This window comes from Heliconius melpomene, chromosome 1 (genome assembly GCF_056956725.1).
Source record: "Heliconius melpomene rosina isolate 202511_hmr_F chromosome 1, ASM5695672v1, whole genome shotgun sequence".
Lineage (NCBI taxonomy): Eukaryota > Metazoa > Arthropoda > Insecta > Lepidoptera > Nymphalidae > Heliconius > Heliconius melpomene.
The window spans coordinates 10,402,898-10,420,374 of NC_140389.1; the positions used below are offsets into that span (position 1 = coordinate 10,402,898).

General features: G+C 30.8%; 4 protein-coding genes across 4 annotated transcripts; 2 read left to right on the top strand and 2 right to left on the bottom strand.

The window, feature by feature from the left end:
• The first annotated feature begins 891 nt into the window (after positions 1-891).
• RpS18 (ribosomal protein S18) lies at positions 892-1,884 on the top strand. Its single transcript, XM_085207747.1, has 3 exons — positions 892-1,030; positions 1,165-1,350; positions 1,585-1,884. Exons 1-3 carry the CDS (start codon positions 1,028-1,030, stop codon positions 1,852-1,854), a joined length of 459 nt encoding a protein of 152 aa, XP_085063873.1. The 5' UTR covers positions 892-1,027; the 3' UTR covers positions 1,855-1,884.
• A 1,034-nt stretch (positions 1,885-2,918) lies between these two features.
• Positions 2,919-4,125, bottom strand: Catsup (zinc transporter catecholamines up). The gene has a single exon (XM_085207735.1). It carries the CDS (start codon positions 3,983-3,985, stop codon positions 2,936-2,938), a length of 1,050 nt encoding a protein of 349 aa, XP_085063861.1. The 5' UTR covers positions 3,986-4,125; the 3' UTR covers positions 2,919-2,935.
• Positions 4,126-4,677: 552 nt separating this feature from the next.
• On the top strand, positions 4,678-13,691 carry LOC146541364 (lysosomal dipeptide transporter MFSD1-like). Its single transcript, XM_085207770.1, has 11 exons — positions 4,678-4,880; positions 5,027-5,154; positions 6,418-6,568; positions 7,042-7,167; positions 7,271-7,476; positions 7,927-8,140; positions 8,831-9,044; positions 10,346-10,443; positions 11,128-11,240; positions 11,731-11,824; positions 12,305-13,691. The coding sequence occupies exons 2-11, from the start codon at positions 5,031-5,033 to the stop codon at positions 12,477-12,479; spliced, it is 1,515 nt and encodes a 504-aa protein (XP_085063896.1). The 5' UTR covers positions 4,678-4,880; positions 5,027-5,030; the 3' UTR covers positions 12,480-13,691.
• CarT (Carcinine transporter) lies at positions 13,687-16,976 on the bottom strand. The gene is made up of 8 exons (XM_085207759.1): positions 16,820-16,976; positions 16,473-16,709; positions 16,214-16,381; positions 15,870-16,128; positions 15,162-15,788; positions 14,900-15,081; positions 14,432-14,610; positions 13,687-14,032 (listed from the first exon to the last, which is right to left on the bottom strand). The coding sequence occupies exons 1-8, from the start codon at positions 16,871-16,873 to the stop codon at positions 13,837-13,839; spliced, it is 1,902 nt and encodes a 633-aa protein (XP_085063885.1). The 5' UTR covers positions 16,874-16,976; the 3' UTR covers positions 13,687-13,836.
• Between the last annotated feature and the right edge of the window lie 501 nt (positions 16,977-17,477).

The following is a 17,477-nucleotide window of genomic DNA, read 5'->3' on the forward strand; positions in this document are numbered from 1 at the left end:
ATAAAGCTAGTATATGTTCCTTGCAATAAAGTACGTATTGTCAATAATATTGTGTATACGCAGCCGGTTGTTAATATTGTGTGAGTGCGGCGAGCCTTAGACTCTACAGTTTTTAAACAAAATATTATTTAAATAACAAAACTTATCAGTTTAATGTTTTCTTCAAAATAGTTAACTCAGCAAGTGTATTTAACTTTATTGTTTATTTCCGCGAGCTGCAAGTGTGGCGTCAGGGGAATGTATCTTTATTCATTATTAACTCGGGTACTGGCATTATTTTAAGCAATGTAGTGGCGCAAAATGAGAGAAAAAAAAATTAAACACACCCAAAAGCAAGTACTAAAGAACAAAATCAGAAGTTCCTTTTTGGAAGTTTTTGTGGGACGGATTATAATCTGATATCATCATCATCTGATTTTTTGTTAAAACCTAGTTCGAACCTAGTATTTTTTGTATTTTAAATAGTTACAAAACAAATTTTGTCCTTTGTATTACAGAGTATTTATATGTTACACAAAACTTTTGGACCTATTAACATATGAAACATGCCCAAACATGTGATTGGCAAAAAAAAAGAGAAATATTTATAAATTTCTCTTATGAGTTTTCAACACAAAGATTTTACTAGGTTTTTAAAGGTCTACATTATCTTCTTTTACGTTTTCTCGCTATATGTGGTATCCTTTTACTATTCGGTCTAAATTTTTTTTTAAAGAAAAGCCAATGGAAACAAGCAGTTGGGCAAGCAAGCAAGCACCATATAAGTATTTGAAAGTAATGAATTATCAAGTTACTAATTGTAAATTTTCTTTCTATTAAAAAAATGTACGTAAAAATGTATAGTTTCACATTCATGGTCGATTTTTGCTCTTTTGTCAAATTAAGATCTTTGCCTGTTTGTAGAAATATATTTTTTTTGTCTATGGTAATATTTTAGTATGGTTTTGTATCTGTTATCTTGTTTGATGTTTCTTTTTCATGTTGACGGCGGTTCTTTCGGAACGTTGAGCCGATAGAATTTATCAAAATGGTACTTAAATCTAAGAATTATTAAGAAATCTCTTAAATTTATTTTGAGATTAATGAAGTTCCTTATTGTAATGTTAATTTATGTGATTTAGGAGTGTATATTTTGTCAAGAATAACAAAGTGTTTTTGTTTCAGTCGCTCGTAATCCCCGACAAATTTCAACATATTCTTCGTATTATGAATACGAACATTGATGGCAAACGAAAAGTTATGTTTGCCATGACTGCTATTAAAGGTGTTGGTCGAAGATATTCCAATATCGTATTGAAAAAAGCTGACATTGATTTAGACAAACGTGCTGGAGAATGCACTGAAGAAGAGGTAAGTCTAGATTTCTCTTTATATATTTTTGATTAATTAAAAAATAACATAATACTTATATGTAGATATCATTTTATTGCATTAGAAATATAATACTGATTAATTAGTAGTCCAAGTCAAAATCAATTTGAAGTTTCAACTTCCAATGTAAATACAATTACTATATTTAACATCAAGAATAGTGTTAAACATTCTATTATACATTTATTTATTGTATTAATTTATAAATTACAGGTAGAGAAAATTATTACCATCATGTCAAACCCCAGGCAATATAAAATTCCAGACTGGTTCCTTAACAGACAAAAGGATATTGTTGATGGTAAATACAGCCAGCTAACATCTTCTAACTTGGATTCTAAACTCCGTGAAGATTTGGAAAGGTTGAAGAAGATCCGTGCTCATAGAGGTATGCGTCACTACTGGGGTCTTAGAGTGCGTGGTCAACACACCAAGACTACTGGCCGCCGTGGAAGAACTGTTGGTGTGTCTAAGAAGAAGTAAACTGTACAATAAATAATATAATTTCTAAAATTGTTTTATTTTGACCCCACAGTTTATAATTTATATAAAAAAAATACAACAATAATTTAATTACATTATATGGCTTGATAATAGATGTTATAGATAATTGATAATAGATTATTAATTAAATGAAGTAATAACTAATCTCTTCACGATATTAAATTGCCAGCATATAAATGCTTTTCAATAATGGAAAAATCAAAATATGGAATTATAAACTAATCAAAAAAATAAAAACTTCTATGGTGACAATTATGTATATTTAATTTTGACAGAATTTTGTAAATTAACTAGTAGGGTAAGGAAATTCTCATTTTGTAACAAAATACTATATTCATAAATTTATTAATTTGATATCAGCAACTCAAAACTATAAGTTCATCCACTCTTAAAAAATATATGTAATTTTTCCAAAAATAATTTAAAAAAAAAAAAATAAAAAAGCCTTTTATTCCTCGCATCTTTAGTTAGTAGTTACATTTATAAAATAAAAGTACAAGTTTTAAGTTTAGTGTTAGTATTGTAGTTAGTAAATATATTGTTAGTTTTTATTATTTTTTTTTTATGCATTTATTATACATAACCGTTTGTTTATTTATCTATTTATTACTATTTTACTAATTTATATAATACTATTTGTTATTTTTATTTACTTAACTTTATTAATTTACTTATTTATTCTTTGTTTATTTATGTGTATATTTTATTTTTGTATGTATATATGATTTGATTTTTTGTAATATGCAAGAACCCCTGTACAGGTGAAGGCCTCCTCCAAAGATGTCCAGTTTTCCGTTGACTGACTTTTTGTGTCCAGTTCTTTCTTATTTATACTTGTTATTAGGATTTACTTTGTTAGGTTTTATTTTTAATAACTTTGGAGGGAAAAATAATTTAACATTTGATAATTTAGGATACATTGTACATCCATGCATATCTTGGTACTATACTATAAGGAAACAATTTTATAAAGATTGTGATGTTTTAATCAGCCACTAATAAAGAACTTAAAAATATTATTTACAATTTTAAAGAAAAAAATATTGAATATATAAAAGATTTATTCATATTGTGCTATAATCACCATCATATATACACCAGCCAGTAGTGCAAGTATCTCCTTAATAGACTGTGAAAATGTATTATTTGATCCCTCTAAAAGCTCAGGGATAACAGAAACAGTTGCAATATAAATGAACCCACCAGCTGTGAAAGGTAAAATAAAATTTGAAACCACTCCATCTCCGGAACCTTGTAAATATATTGATATAATAGTTCCAGATATAGCCCCAAACGCTGTTAACAGTTGAAGCATCATAGCTTTTTTGCGAGAACAACCTGATTGCACTAAAATAGCAAAATCTCCTATTTCATGTGGGATTTCATGTAATAAAATAGTAATAGTTGTTATTAAGCCAATGTTCTGCCCAGCAATATAGGAAGCTCCTATTGCTAATCCATCAGTGAAGTTATGTGTGAAATCTGCTGCAAGGTTTAGGTATCCAGCTATTTTTATTTCTTCCTTCTTATGTTTATTCGATTTCTTAGATTTGTCATCATGTTTCTTTTTATCAGTCCCATGAGAATGACCATGTCCACCACTAAATAATCGCACAGTTTTTTCTACAACAAGAAATGTGATGATACCTCCAAGTACTCCTAAACCAACAGTCATATCATGGGGTTCATGGTGTTCTTCACTATGAGAATGGCTATGGCTATGACTGTGACCTTCTGCTCCATGAGAAGGTACAAGTGCATGTGGAATTAAATGTAAAAATGCATCACCAAGAAGTCCACCAGAAGCAAATGACAACAATACTTTTAAAAGTGGTTGTTTTTCCACAGTGCCATCAATGGGAACGAAGAAGAGTATGAAAAACGGTATAATACTTATAATAACAGTGGACCCAAGAGCTTTTACATACAAGTCATAATTAGAATCAGGTTGCCCAATTTCTTCTTTAACATTTTGCTTTTCATTGGCAGCTTTGCTGTATTTGAAAGATGGAGGTTCTTCTCCATGGGAATGTGAATGGGAATGTCCAAGAACCGCTGTTATCATCCACGCTGCTCCAACACATATTAATATCTTTCGTAAATTGTTCATGGTAATTATAAATATCACTATTGCATAAATTTTAGTTTTATTTAAGCCGACATTAAAAAAGCTTTGATGTCATTGAACTTCTATTCTATTTAGTATGTGGTACTGATACGTGACATGTCCGACGTGACAGATAGTGACTGACGTGCCAACTGCCTAAAGTCTATTGTCTAGTTGTCAACAGTCTGCTAATCTGATAAAGTTCGGTAGTATCCGAAACATACAAATTTCAAGTTCCTTATGTTTACTCATTAATAGTAAATTATTTTAAGAAGATGAATATCATATTAAATACTTAACTAAATAATAAACAAGTAGTCTAGTTAAGTAAAATGATTAAGTGTTTATAAAAATATATTTTAAGAAAAAACTTTCAAGATCTTGAATATTTTACGTGTTGTTTTGGTGTATTCGTAGCTAATTTCTTTTCAAAAATATTCGTAATGCTTTTGTAGCTTATCCTTTTTCTTTTTTAAAAAGATTTACTCGAGGACTTATGATCTTATGATTTATCTTAATTATTTATCTATGTAATTTGACATTCATAACAAATAAAAGTTAATCTGTGGTCAACACTAATGTGATGTCTGATTGGTGGATAAGCTAGTATATAAGTATATACTAGCTTATCCACCAATCAGACATATATATATATATATATATCCTTGTGGATAAGGCTTCTTGCATTGCATTCATTTTCATTGTGTATTTTATCATATACTTACTAATACTAACTTTGTTGATGTTCATTAGGAACGAGAAAAAAATATGATTATTATATTTTCAAAACCTTAACTGTTGTAAAAAACATTGTTGTAAAACTTTTCATTACATTTGTTTATAAATGCTGTTAGTATTTCAAGAAAAAAACAAAATAAATAGCAAATTGTTTCTTTGTGTAAGTAGTTTATTTTGTATTTTTAAATATTATAAAAAAATATTTAATGACATGATAAATTATTTATTAAAATTATACCAATCAGTGTACACATACATAAAACGTCTCGTTGTAACGTCTAGTATTGTTTTTTACATTTAAAATAGCACAATGGAGAACCCAGAAACCAGTGGAAATTCGAGAATTAGTCAGGAGATGCCTACATCTATGTGCCATCCAGCACACAGAGTGCACAGATTTGTAGCACTGATATTAATGTGTTTTCTTTGTTTTGGTGAGTATATGCTCATAGAACCATTTGTTTAAATATACATGAAAACTTATTATTATATTTATTATGTGACTTCCAACTCTTTTGCTCCCTCTTTATTTTCTTTTTATAAATATTGTTTATACCTTATATTCATTTTGGTGTGAAACAAAATGTAAACAAAGAAATACTGTTTCTAAAACTTATGTAACTTTTTAATTTCTATTTAATTTGGTCCAGGTCCACACCCAAAAGCCTACTTCTCAAACTTGAGACACATTTTTAAAATATAAAAAAATCAATATAAGAAAAACAAAATCATCAGATTACAACTTAACAAAATAAGAAACTTAATAAAAACAATAAAAGGAACAATGGAATCACAATAGTACTATAAATGTATTGAACAGGCTAACTGAAATTAAAAATGGTGGATATAATCTGACGATGGCAAAATATCACATTTTAATGTACAATGTCTGCAGTACTTGTGCTCTACAATTTATTATAGTGGTTTATTTTTATATTATAAAAATGTGTCTCAAGTTTGAGAACAAGTTGGCTTTTAGGTGTTTTTACAAGTCAAGTATTTAAAAATTATATACAGAAAATAATTAATAGTATTTAATAAATACTATTTATGATACCCTAAAATGGGATTTGATTTTTACAATGTTCCTGGCTGGTTTGCATATTTAAATATGAAAAATACTTTATCTTTCATTATTATATTTGTTTCTTTTCATTTAAAATTTTATAAAATTTTGTTTGTTTTTGTTTGCAAATCCATCTATTTTATTAAATTAGATTGAGGACATCTACACAACTATATCCCACACGACAAGGTTGGCTGGTAGAGAATGCTTTTTTGCATTAAGCCCACTTTTTATGCAGATATTTTTTTCTAATATGATAGTAAAGAACTAATAAATAAATTTAATTATGAATGAAATTGATAAATTTAAATCATAATTATTATTAACTAATAAGAGTTCTATAGACATAATCCAATAATAATACTTATAGCCTTATATAAATCCATACATATTTTTTTATACTTAATATACTATATTAAGCTCCATCAATTGTGACATATAAAATAAAAATTTTTTATTTGTTTCACTTTTATCTCATGCCTTCATTAATAGGGTATAGATACTTTTATTTCAGTGGTAATAAAATTCCTAAACTGTTACTGTTAACTGGAATAGGACACTCGCTCAATAGAATACACTTAATAATATTAACTTACATAATTATTGTGCTTATATTACTAATATTTTTCAGGATCATATTTTTGTTATGATACACCTGGAGCATTAGCTGATAACTTTAAAGATGATTCACACTTAAATACATCACAATTTGCATTACTATATTCCATATACTCATGGCCAAATGTAATATTATGTTTTATTGGTGGTTATCTTATTGATAGGTAAGTGCTATCTATTTTATTCTTCATTCTGTCTCTTGCATGTAGCAAGGCACTCTAGGTCAGTTAACCCTAATCCCCATTTTTGCCACAATGGCCACAAACAATGTAATCAACTTTGTAATATAATATATAATTTTATATTAAAAATAATAATCACATAATTATAAAATATGTATGTTATGATAACTATGATCTAAAATTTTCCAATTTTGTCTTGGGAAAAAAATAAGATATAAGTAATATAGATATTCAGTATTCTTGATAAACTTTATTTACTAAACTTAGATTTTCTTACTTCAAATAATTGTTAGCCTTAAAAAACTAAGTAAGTGATTGTAATTGGAATATTCCTCATAGTGGGTATCTAATCCATAATCATTCCTTGTGTTTCCATTCCATCATTGCAATTATTTGGGCACCTCTGATTTATGCCACTATGATGTAAAAAGTTTAATAATTTTGATTTCCTTTAGATGTTTTGGAGTAAGGTTGGGAACAATTATATACATGACCATTGTGTTTATTGGTGCAGTTATTTTCGCCTTTGGAGTGTACATTAATGCATATTGGCTAATGTTTCTGGGCAGATTTATATTTGGGTAAGTTCAGTAACAAAAATGAAATAAAATAACAGTTAAATTTATAAAATTTAAATTTATAAAAAAACAGTTCAATATTTAAAATGTGTGTATTCTTTTTTAGTATTGGAGGTGAATCATTGCAAGTAGCTGTAAATAACTATGTGGTGTTGTGGTTTAAAGGCAAGGAGCTGAACATGGTCTTTGGACTTCAGTTATCCTTCTCCAGATTTGGTAGTACAGTTAACTTCTGGGTGATGGAACCTATCTACAGATGGGTGGCTAATTTTTATGGAGGATATGAGAGACTTGGTGTAGCTTTGTTTATAGGTTGGTAATTATTTTTGGTTCATATTGCTGTTTTGGGCAGGCAGAGACAACCTAGTGTGGAAACTCTTTGTTTTCTGCCTGCCCAAATTCAAGACATTGTGATCATGTGATCATGTTTATGGTTAAAGTTAATGTAGTTTTGGCATCACAGAAGTCTTAGTGTTATTTTAGCAGTTATATTATATGTTATTATAATCAGATAATGGCTTTGGTTTATCTTATATTTGAGACCATTGTGGTTCACTGGCAAAGTATCTGACTGCAAACATAATAATTGTGTTCTTGACACTAGGCTGCCTCTGCTTACCCAAAAATGAATATATTCAATGTATATTGAAAAGGTCTTAAAATTCTGTTTAGCTTTATGCTGTAGCATAACTTTCCAACCAAACTTCCAACCAAGAACCTTTTTTAATTCAGTTAAAGAATAATATTTTCAATAACTTGCAGCTTCAATGACTTGCTTGGGATCACTTTTGTGTGGTGTGATACTGGGATGGATGGACCATAGAGCTGAGAGGATATTGGGAAGGCAGGAGGAGCAAGCAAAAGATGAACCATTCCACCTTTTGGACGTTCTACATTTTAAACCTGTGTTTTGGCTTGTTACAATAATTTGTGTGGCATATTATTTAGCCATTTTCCCCTTTATTGCTCTAGGAAAGTAAGTATTTTAGTATGATTTTTTGGCTCATATTATTCGTGATTGGTTATATATCCTACTAATATTATAAATGACAATGGATGCTCCTTCCACTTTCACATAAAAACTACTGAATAGATTTAGATGAAAATACAGTAATATACCTTCTACATCAGAATATCACATAGGCTACAATTTATGTAAAGATTTTGTATAATTTCTTTATATTCGGGCGAATAATCGGGCAAAGCCGCGCGGGAGTCGCTAGTATAATATATTTTTCAGGTTACATGGGATCCATTCCCATAGCAGGATAGAATTTAGTGTTAAGACACTCCGTTCAATGCTTTCCGAATTTCTGAGTTATTGCGTGTTGAATGATGTTGAAATCATGCTTTGTCTCTAACTCTTCCTCATTCTATTACTAACTAGAATGAGAAAATAAAAATAATTCATTCATCATTCCCGCGAGTCGGGAAGGCGAGGGATTCCTACCCAAAACCGTCGCATGTACTGTCATATGCTGTGCATATCTTAAATTTTGTAAGTTAATATTTCAAATGATTATTACTTACTTTTTTAAAAATATTTTGTGTATAAAATTTACTACATATTACAGACTTCTTTCAAAATTTATATATTACATATAAATTTTATAATAGACAGAGTGTTAATGATGATTGATGATAACCAGATACATTTACGTTTTAGATTGTTCTTCGAAAGGAAATTTGATTTTGTACCACAAGATGCAAACACAGTCAACTCTATGGTATATTTGTTATCGGCTGCATTAAGTCCATTCTTTGGTATACTCATAGATAAGACAGGAAGAAATGTAACTTGGGTTATACTGAGTATAGTCACTACTATTGGATCTCACTTCCTGCTCGCATTCACTTTTGTCAATCCATATGTTGGTGTGGTGAGTATATATATGGGCCTGTCAATAAATGACGTCACACGCATTTAATAATTTTTTTGACCCCTCCTACGTCCTGGTCACAGTTGTTTACATTTGTGAGACAACTTTTACACTGTATCGTATCACACGTATCGTAACACTACGACACATGTATCGTAACGCTAAGTTCCCTTTGCCTATCCTGCTGCGTGTGGAATACAGCGTAAAGCTAAAAAAAATTTTTTGTACAATTAATATATCTATATAAATATCTTAAATATGATCCAATAATTATAACATAACTAGCGGTATGACGCGCGCAGCTTCGCTTGCTTAATTAGGGGTGAATTCTAATAAACCACGAAACATGTTTTCAATGAAATATTATTAAGAGTCTAAATTTCAAATTTTATATAAAATCGGTGGCGATTTAAAAAAAAATCCATACAAACTTTCCATCCCTTATTTGCACCCTTAGGGGGTGAATTCTAGTAAACCATGAATCACATGTTCAATTAAATATTTTTAAGAGTCTAAATTTCGAATTTTATATAATCGGTGACGTTTTAAAGATTTTTCCATACAAACTTTCAACCCCTTATTTGCACCCTTAGGGGAAAAATTCTAGAAAATTATGAAACATGTGTTCAATTAAATACTTTTAAGAGTCTGAATTTCAAATTTTATAAAACTTGGTGCCGATTTAAAAAAAAATCTATACAAACTTTCAACCCCTTATTTGCACCTTTAGGGGGAGAATTCTAGAAAACGATGAAACACGTGTTCAATTAAATACTTTTAAAGATCTAAATTTCAAATTTTATAAAAATCGGTGCCGATTTTAGTTTCACCCCTTTAGGGTTAAAATTTTTCAAAATCCCTTAGTGGATGTCCAGATTACGAAAGTAAACATCTGTCCAAATTTCACGTTTCTACCATCAGCGGTTACGGCTGTGTGTGCGTCTTACCTCAGTCAGTGAGGACAAGTCCTTTTATATATATAGATATACAAATTTGTTTTTAAATATTATATTTTTATAATATTTACACTTCATTTAGTATAAATTTATTAATTTACATTACAGTAAAAATTGTAACTGTAAGCTGATTAAAATAAATGACATGTGAATTGGGTAAAGTAAATTAAAAAATTTGCATAGATATTCATTTATTTAAATGAGGCCATTAAACATAATATAAAACATCTGAATTACATTAAAACAGTTGTTGTATTATAGACGTTTGCAATATATTATTTGATAACAATGAAATATGATTCATTCATATCAATATTTAAATTATAAATGTTTCATTTGTTTTAGATATCACTGGGCATATCGTATTCGTTGCTGGCGAGTGGTCTGTGGCCGCTTGTTGCTATGATCGTTCCGGAAAACCAACTGGGCACAGCTTATGGCATGTTAGTCCTTTTTTATTAGGATTTACAATCGTCGCTCTTAAAGTCGCACATTTGAGGCCCTAACGCCTGACTTTTCTAAGGGTTGTGGACTCTTTTTGGTTTCAAAGCGCTTAATCATATCAATTATAAAAAATATACTATATATTTTTTTTGTACTAATATAATTATATAATTTGATGGCTTCGACTTGACATTTAACAAAGTGTTAAATGATTTGTTTTCGATTTCCTCATAGTTCAGGCAGATAATACAACTTACAACTAATCTACCTAAACTGTGTGACGTAGTTTTCCAATATACTAAAGGTAAAAGTAATATTTTTTCTACTTAAATACTATATCTTGCTTTGTCTACTTTGAAACTACGGAGACATGCATTTATTTTGATTTAATTACATACACATTACGTTTTTACTTTTTAATTAAATTATTGAGACCGTTATGGTGCGGCAGCACAGCGTGAAGTAACGGTAATGGGTTCGATTCCACTCAAATTAATGAATATATTTTCTTGCTTTGGTATGAAGAGAACACTCAACCCCCAATGTCACAATAGTGGGTCAGACAGTGTGGAATGTGTTGTCTTAATACTAAGTTACCTCTGCCCATCATACCATATGCATGTACATACATATATGTACATTACGTGCACAATTACTACTAATACAGCACCTGCCTATTTCAGATGTCAAGCAGTACAAAACCTAGGATTAGCGACAGTTATCATCTTCGCCGGCATGATCGTTGACAAATATGGTTACTTAATGTTAGAAATGTTCTTCCTTGGATGTCTATTTGGTAAGAAACGTTTTATTAGTTTATTATTATTGGAAAAAATGTTTTATTTCTAATACAAGACATTGTCAGACAGCTTAAGAACCTACCCGTTAATATTACATATGACCTTATTACTTTGGCTATTTAAATTGTTTGTTATCGATTCTTATATTCTGAAACTGAAGACGTTGTTGGTTGAACGTGTTCTTGTTGTGTAATGACCTATTATTTTGTTAATAATAAAGATATCACTTTGATAATTTGGTCTGACGGTAAACGCATCAGTCGTTGATTCGATTCCTACGCGGGGAAATGAGTTTTTTTTTAATTTCCTCTCTAGTAAATAAATAAAGCGCAGCGTTGAGTTTCGTCACTTAACACGTACGTGGGGAAGTGAGTGTCTAATAAGTTATAACACTAGGTTCCTTCTGGTTTTTCTTCTTATCCTGCTGTATTGTACGGGATACAGCGTGAAGACAGTGAATACAGCGTGAAATTACTCTGATTATAGTGTCACTGATAGCGGCAGTTCTAATTTATATCCTGGACTCTGCTAACAACGGTGTCCTCAATCTATCTACCAGCAAGAGGGAGGCGTTAAAGAAGTATGTTGTTTTTTATATTTATTTCTATATATTATTTATGTTTTTAAGTAATTATATAAAAAATAACATATATTTAAACTAGACGATAATTAGTTAGTTAAGTGAAATGATAAATGCACAAAGGTGAGACAACGTCTGCCTGTAGATTCGATTCGATGTAGATGGTTGTGGATTCGATGCTCACGTTGAATAGTTAATTCTATTCATTTCCTGTTTCTGGCAAACACAACGCGGTGTTGAGTATCGTCATATATTTCTCTACTAGGGATATTTTTCATCTGAGCAGAAAGCCGACAACTAGTATTATGACGCTAGATTTATTCTACTTACCTTAGAATGATGTGTAAATTGTGAATCTAAGAGTTTTCGTGATTTTTTGTAACGATGATGGATAACGTTACATTTATTTTATTGGGTTATACGTTTCTTCAAATGAAACAGTTTGGTCTGTGCACTATCAATGATACAATCGTATTGCAGGCCGGTCGCGGGCACCGATGAGACGGCGAACCTTCTAGAACACGCGGACGCGTCCAACTCTGAGGAGGAGGTGGACGCGGGAGACGCGCGCGAGACACCCCGCGAGCAGTCCGACCGCATCCGGTCGCGCTACATCGCGCAGATATTGCCCTCCACTGTTGCCGACAGATCATAGTGTGGGCGTACCTATTTAATTTGGCGGTGTTATATATATTTTAACTCAAAGTTAAAATATATATAACACCGCCAAATTATGATTTATTCTTTCACTCATCAATCAATCATCAATTCATGTTTAGTTTCACTTCAGATTCTTCTCTTTGAGTTCACAAATCTTTATTAAACTTGAAACTACTTTTTTTTTAATTTGAAATTTATCTACTTTCCTTATTTTTTTTATGCAAACAGATAACCCCAAGTCTCGCCAAATTTGATGACTATTCTATTTTAAACTTAATGACACTTATTTAATAATTAGTGATTATTATTTTGATATCCTAAACTTAATGACAATGTGATGTATAATCTATTAATGTGAGATGTTATTTTTAGAAGTCGCGTATTTAAAATATTAAATCCATTTTTTAAAAATATAGTAATGGGCATTCGTTTATATAAAAATTGTGTTCATTGGTAATATCTACACATTCCATGCAGTTATATAGGTTTTATTTTAACTTTTTTTTAAATAATTCAGGTTAACATCGTAGTTTTTGGTAAAATCAAAGCAAAAGTGGCGCGGGCAAAAGTACGCGTGGCACGTAAAACTCATGAATTTCTGACTAAGCACTTTGATATTTTTATTTCATCATTGACTATCACTAATTAATAAGATAACATTTTAAAATGACTTGAATGAAGTATTAAAAGTTGCAAAGTGCTGATGAATGTTGAATTTATTTTATTTGGACTTTAATAGGTCCATGGACGGCAAAACTTCACGCCTCTTAGTTTAATGTTTATTTGTAGTGTATATGTATTGTGTAGTATATAGGCCGTCGTGGCGCAGGGCAGTATTAATATTTTCATTTCTTCCATTGAGCACGCAAAGCTTGAAGCGTTTTAATGGGGAATGGAGTTTCTTTACACTAGGTTCCCAGGTTCCCTCTGCCTAACCTGCTACGTGAAGCTGAAAAAAGTACTGTGTAAATACAATGAATGTGATATAATTATGCTTTTATAAATAGGCTTGTAACAATATCATATTGTATAAGATTAAGTTAAGCGCAAGTACCAAGTGTAGATCAAATAGAGGTCCGCAGGTTTGCTGTCCGTGTATATTAAATTGTGACTCTCAAATATATATAACTATGTACTGTTAAATAGATTTAGAAAAAAATATATTTTCTATTAAATGTAATAATTGTTAAATAAATTATATAACGCACAATAAGTTTTATTCTAACTTCTATAGTACAACGATAAATAAACTTTACATTTACCAACAAAAAATATGTACATCTTATATTGGAATCAATTTAAATTACTAAATCATATCTTAAAAACTATATGATAAATATTTTTTGTATTAATTAGAACCAATAGGTCATTTTCAAGCTTCCGTCCGTGTCGCGTTGCGTTTCTAATATGCTCGCTTGACGGACTAATTTACGCATCGAGTTTCGCCGTATAGGCTGCATATTTGGTAGAATATCTTCTACGGAGGGCGCTTGTGTTAGTTCAAGATGGTCCAAATTTTCATAGGAATCGGCCTCGGACATGATGGTCCTATAACAAATACATATTAACTAAGCCTTCGTATTACATTACGCAGATACTTTTATGGTTTCTTAAAATCTACCGGATTAGCGGGGGTGTTGCCATATTGACAAAAACAAAAAAAATGTTAATTAAAAGTGGTAGTGGCTTTGGACATCAAAGCAATAAAAATAATTTGCTAATTTATTACAAAATCCAGATAGTGTTTTGTTGTGTTATTTTTTAAGAAGTCTTATTAACTACACAAATGGGCTTATTGGGAAATTCTGCATTATTATTTTCTATACATTATTTTTATAATTTATAGGAAATGATAATATAGAGTAATTATTTTGTGGAAAAATTATTATATATCATTAGTTACTGGTAGGATCTACTATCTAATATGCTTAATAGGTAGTGTGTTACCTTGGTCCACCGCACGCGAGGCAGTCTTTGTATGTCCAATCTTTGCCAAATTCTTCTCCTTCTTCGGCTGTTTGTGGCAGTGGACAATGTAATGTTTCGGGTAAGCGCAGGGCTGTCAGGCCTCCAACAACTGACACAGCCCCCATAAGTACTAACGGCAACACTAGGTTGCTAGTACCCTAGAAATTATATATTAAAAAAGTGATACCTACTAATTTTGTAATAGCTGTATTAAGTACCTACGTGAGTCTTTTTTAGAAGGATTTCTATGAAAATTCTTTAGGCAGCAAATATTTACTATTGAATTGAAATTTTATAAAAGTGTATCGATATTATTAAACACACCTATTTTTTTAAAAATTAGAACAGTTAGAGTTTAAACAACATTATTATAATAATAATAACATGATCTAGTTTCATAGGTCGAAATAAATTAAGTATATAATGGTCAAAATTGTTATTATTTACCAAATAGTTTATGAATGGTATAATTATTAATCCAAGCCCGCCAATGTATGCTGAAGTTCCAATGCCTATCCCTCGAAGCTCCGTCGGGTAAAGTTCACCCGCGTAGGGATAAATAATCAAAAAGGAAGCCGATATAAAACATTTTGATATTAGATATAGAATCAACGTCTCAGTTTCAGCGTCTAAAACATTATTGTATACTTGTAATATATTTCTATTATAAATTATCTGATCTAATACGCAGTATTTATATGTCAATTACCTGCTGGTAAAAGAACAGTCACGATGCAAAATATACCACTTATAACCATAGACAAACAAAGTGGCCAACGACGTCCAACTCTGTCCATTAAAAACCAACACACAAGGTAACTGGGTATTTCTACAGCTGATGATAAGAAAAAGCTCATATACTGATTACTTCCGATGGCAGGCCCGTAATAACTTAATCCTACGTAGACCATCTCAGATGCACACCAATTCAATGTGATTAAAAATGTTTTGAGTCTCATATTTGGAGTTCTGCACAAGGCAAACACGCTTACAGATTTTGCCTCCTTCACGCCGTGTTCTTTCTGTTCCAATACTTGTTTTTGAAGTTTTCTTGTGTACTCTTCAGGTAATTCTTTGCCATTAACTCTAGCTATTGTTTTTAAAATGTTATTAGCTTCTTCTAATCTTTCTCTCATTAATAACCATCTTGGTGACTCTGGTAGGATAAACCAATAGAGATAGTAAAAGAAAAATGGTACAGACGTAGCTAATGCTAGGGATCTCCAGTCTCGTAATACGTATGTTACACATGATAGTAAAATTAATCCCAGAGTGTAAAATATGCATGTCATTACGGTTACAAAAGACCTATAATTAGGGCCTGCTAATTCCAATGCTAAAACATATGTCAATCGATTAAAATAATTTTACTTTTATAAACATTTATCATTTAACACTTTTATTTTGAAATACTTACAAATTATAAAAGGAATTTGATAAACTGCTGGAATAGTCAATCCAACGATGACTCTTGCTAATACCCAAAACCAATATTCATGTGCGTAAGCAGTCATCATACTACCTAGGAGCAAGGTTGACAAACAGGCGAAAAATGATTTTTTACGCCCTATGCGATCATTGAGAAGTCCAAAAGAGTAAACTCCTACTGGCCCGCCAACGTTTAAAGCTACCAAGCCAAGTGTAGGATATACATCGTATTCACAAACTAAATCGAACTGCAAAATAAGAAACAAATAAAAATGTTTCAATAAAACATAAGCCACAGCGGAGTACCCTATGTATAATGAAAATGAAACTTACATCAATTACAATAGACGAAATAACCTCCGTTCTATCGTACTCGTACCCGTCGAGGCAAGGTTCCACAGGCCAACTTTCATTTGCATCAATGGGTTTGTCTGAATTTAATATTGCTGTCCAGTTAACGGAATATCGTAAACATTTTTCAAAAGTTGTATTGTCATGAGCCTAAAAATTTATTGAAAAAAATAAATAAATAAAAAAACAATTTGCTTTAAAGAATATACATGAGTAAACTTAGAAATAAAAAAGGCTCTACCTTACGGGGAATAGATAGAATTTTCCGATTTAATTGCGATATATTTTGTAGCTCAGGTACTCGACACCAGTGATCAGGTGTGTCACTCATGAAAAGCTGATTGAAGGCACAGAAACCGCAAGGCAGGCACGCGGGCAAGCAAACAAACCAAAGTAAAAACTTTTGGTATATTCCAAATTCACCAATTTTTGGGAGCACGTCATCCAAGTCGATAGCATCATCGTTGGCCTCTTTCACCTTTAAATATATACGTTACTTATGATGTATGTATAACGAGATTCAGAAATGAAAATCATAACACTGACACTGCAACTTGCACAAACATCAAAACGAACAGTTTATATTACCAGGGATTTGTCTTGGGCATTGTAACTTTGCGAATGATTTGAATTATTTGTCATTATTAACTGATTATTTACTTTAATTTTTACTTTATATTTCAATTTAACTTTGAGCTAACCAGAATGAGACACGTCTATTCAAGTCCAGTAGTTATTAAACTGCCTTGGTATTGGCCGAAGCCATATAGTATTAATCTAATTAATTAAAAAAAGTATAAATGTACATATGAAACATACCAAATACTTTTTTACCTTACTTTCTTTAATAATTTACTTAGGAATTTAATTTATCATAAATTACCTACTATTTTTTGTTGTGTTCCTTCTCTTCTTTTAGAGTAGGTATAAATATCTTAACCCGATTATGTACCTATCCGGTATATATGTGTAAGCATAAAGTTTATTAATCCATTACTTATTCTTACTTACTGAATACTTTTTGTATAAAATATAAGTAAATGTAATTATGCAAATATATTTTTATAATTATATGCAAATAATAGGCCGTGGCGTAGCGGCACAAGGGTGTAACTGTAACTCGACTGTTGTGGGTTCGACCCCCACTCGAGGAAGCGAAATATTTTTCGCCGAAAATTATCATACGCAATTTATTTATGTAGTTAGCATCTCTGTAGGAAGATATTACACATTTCCACTACCCAAA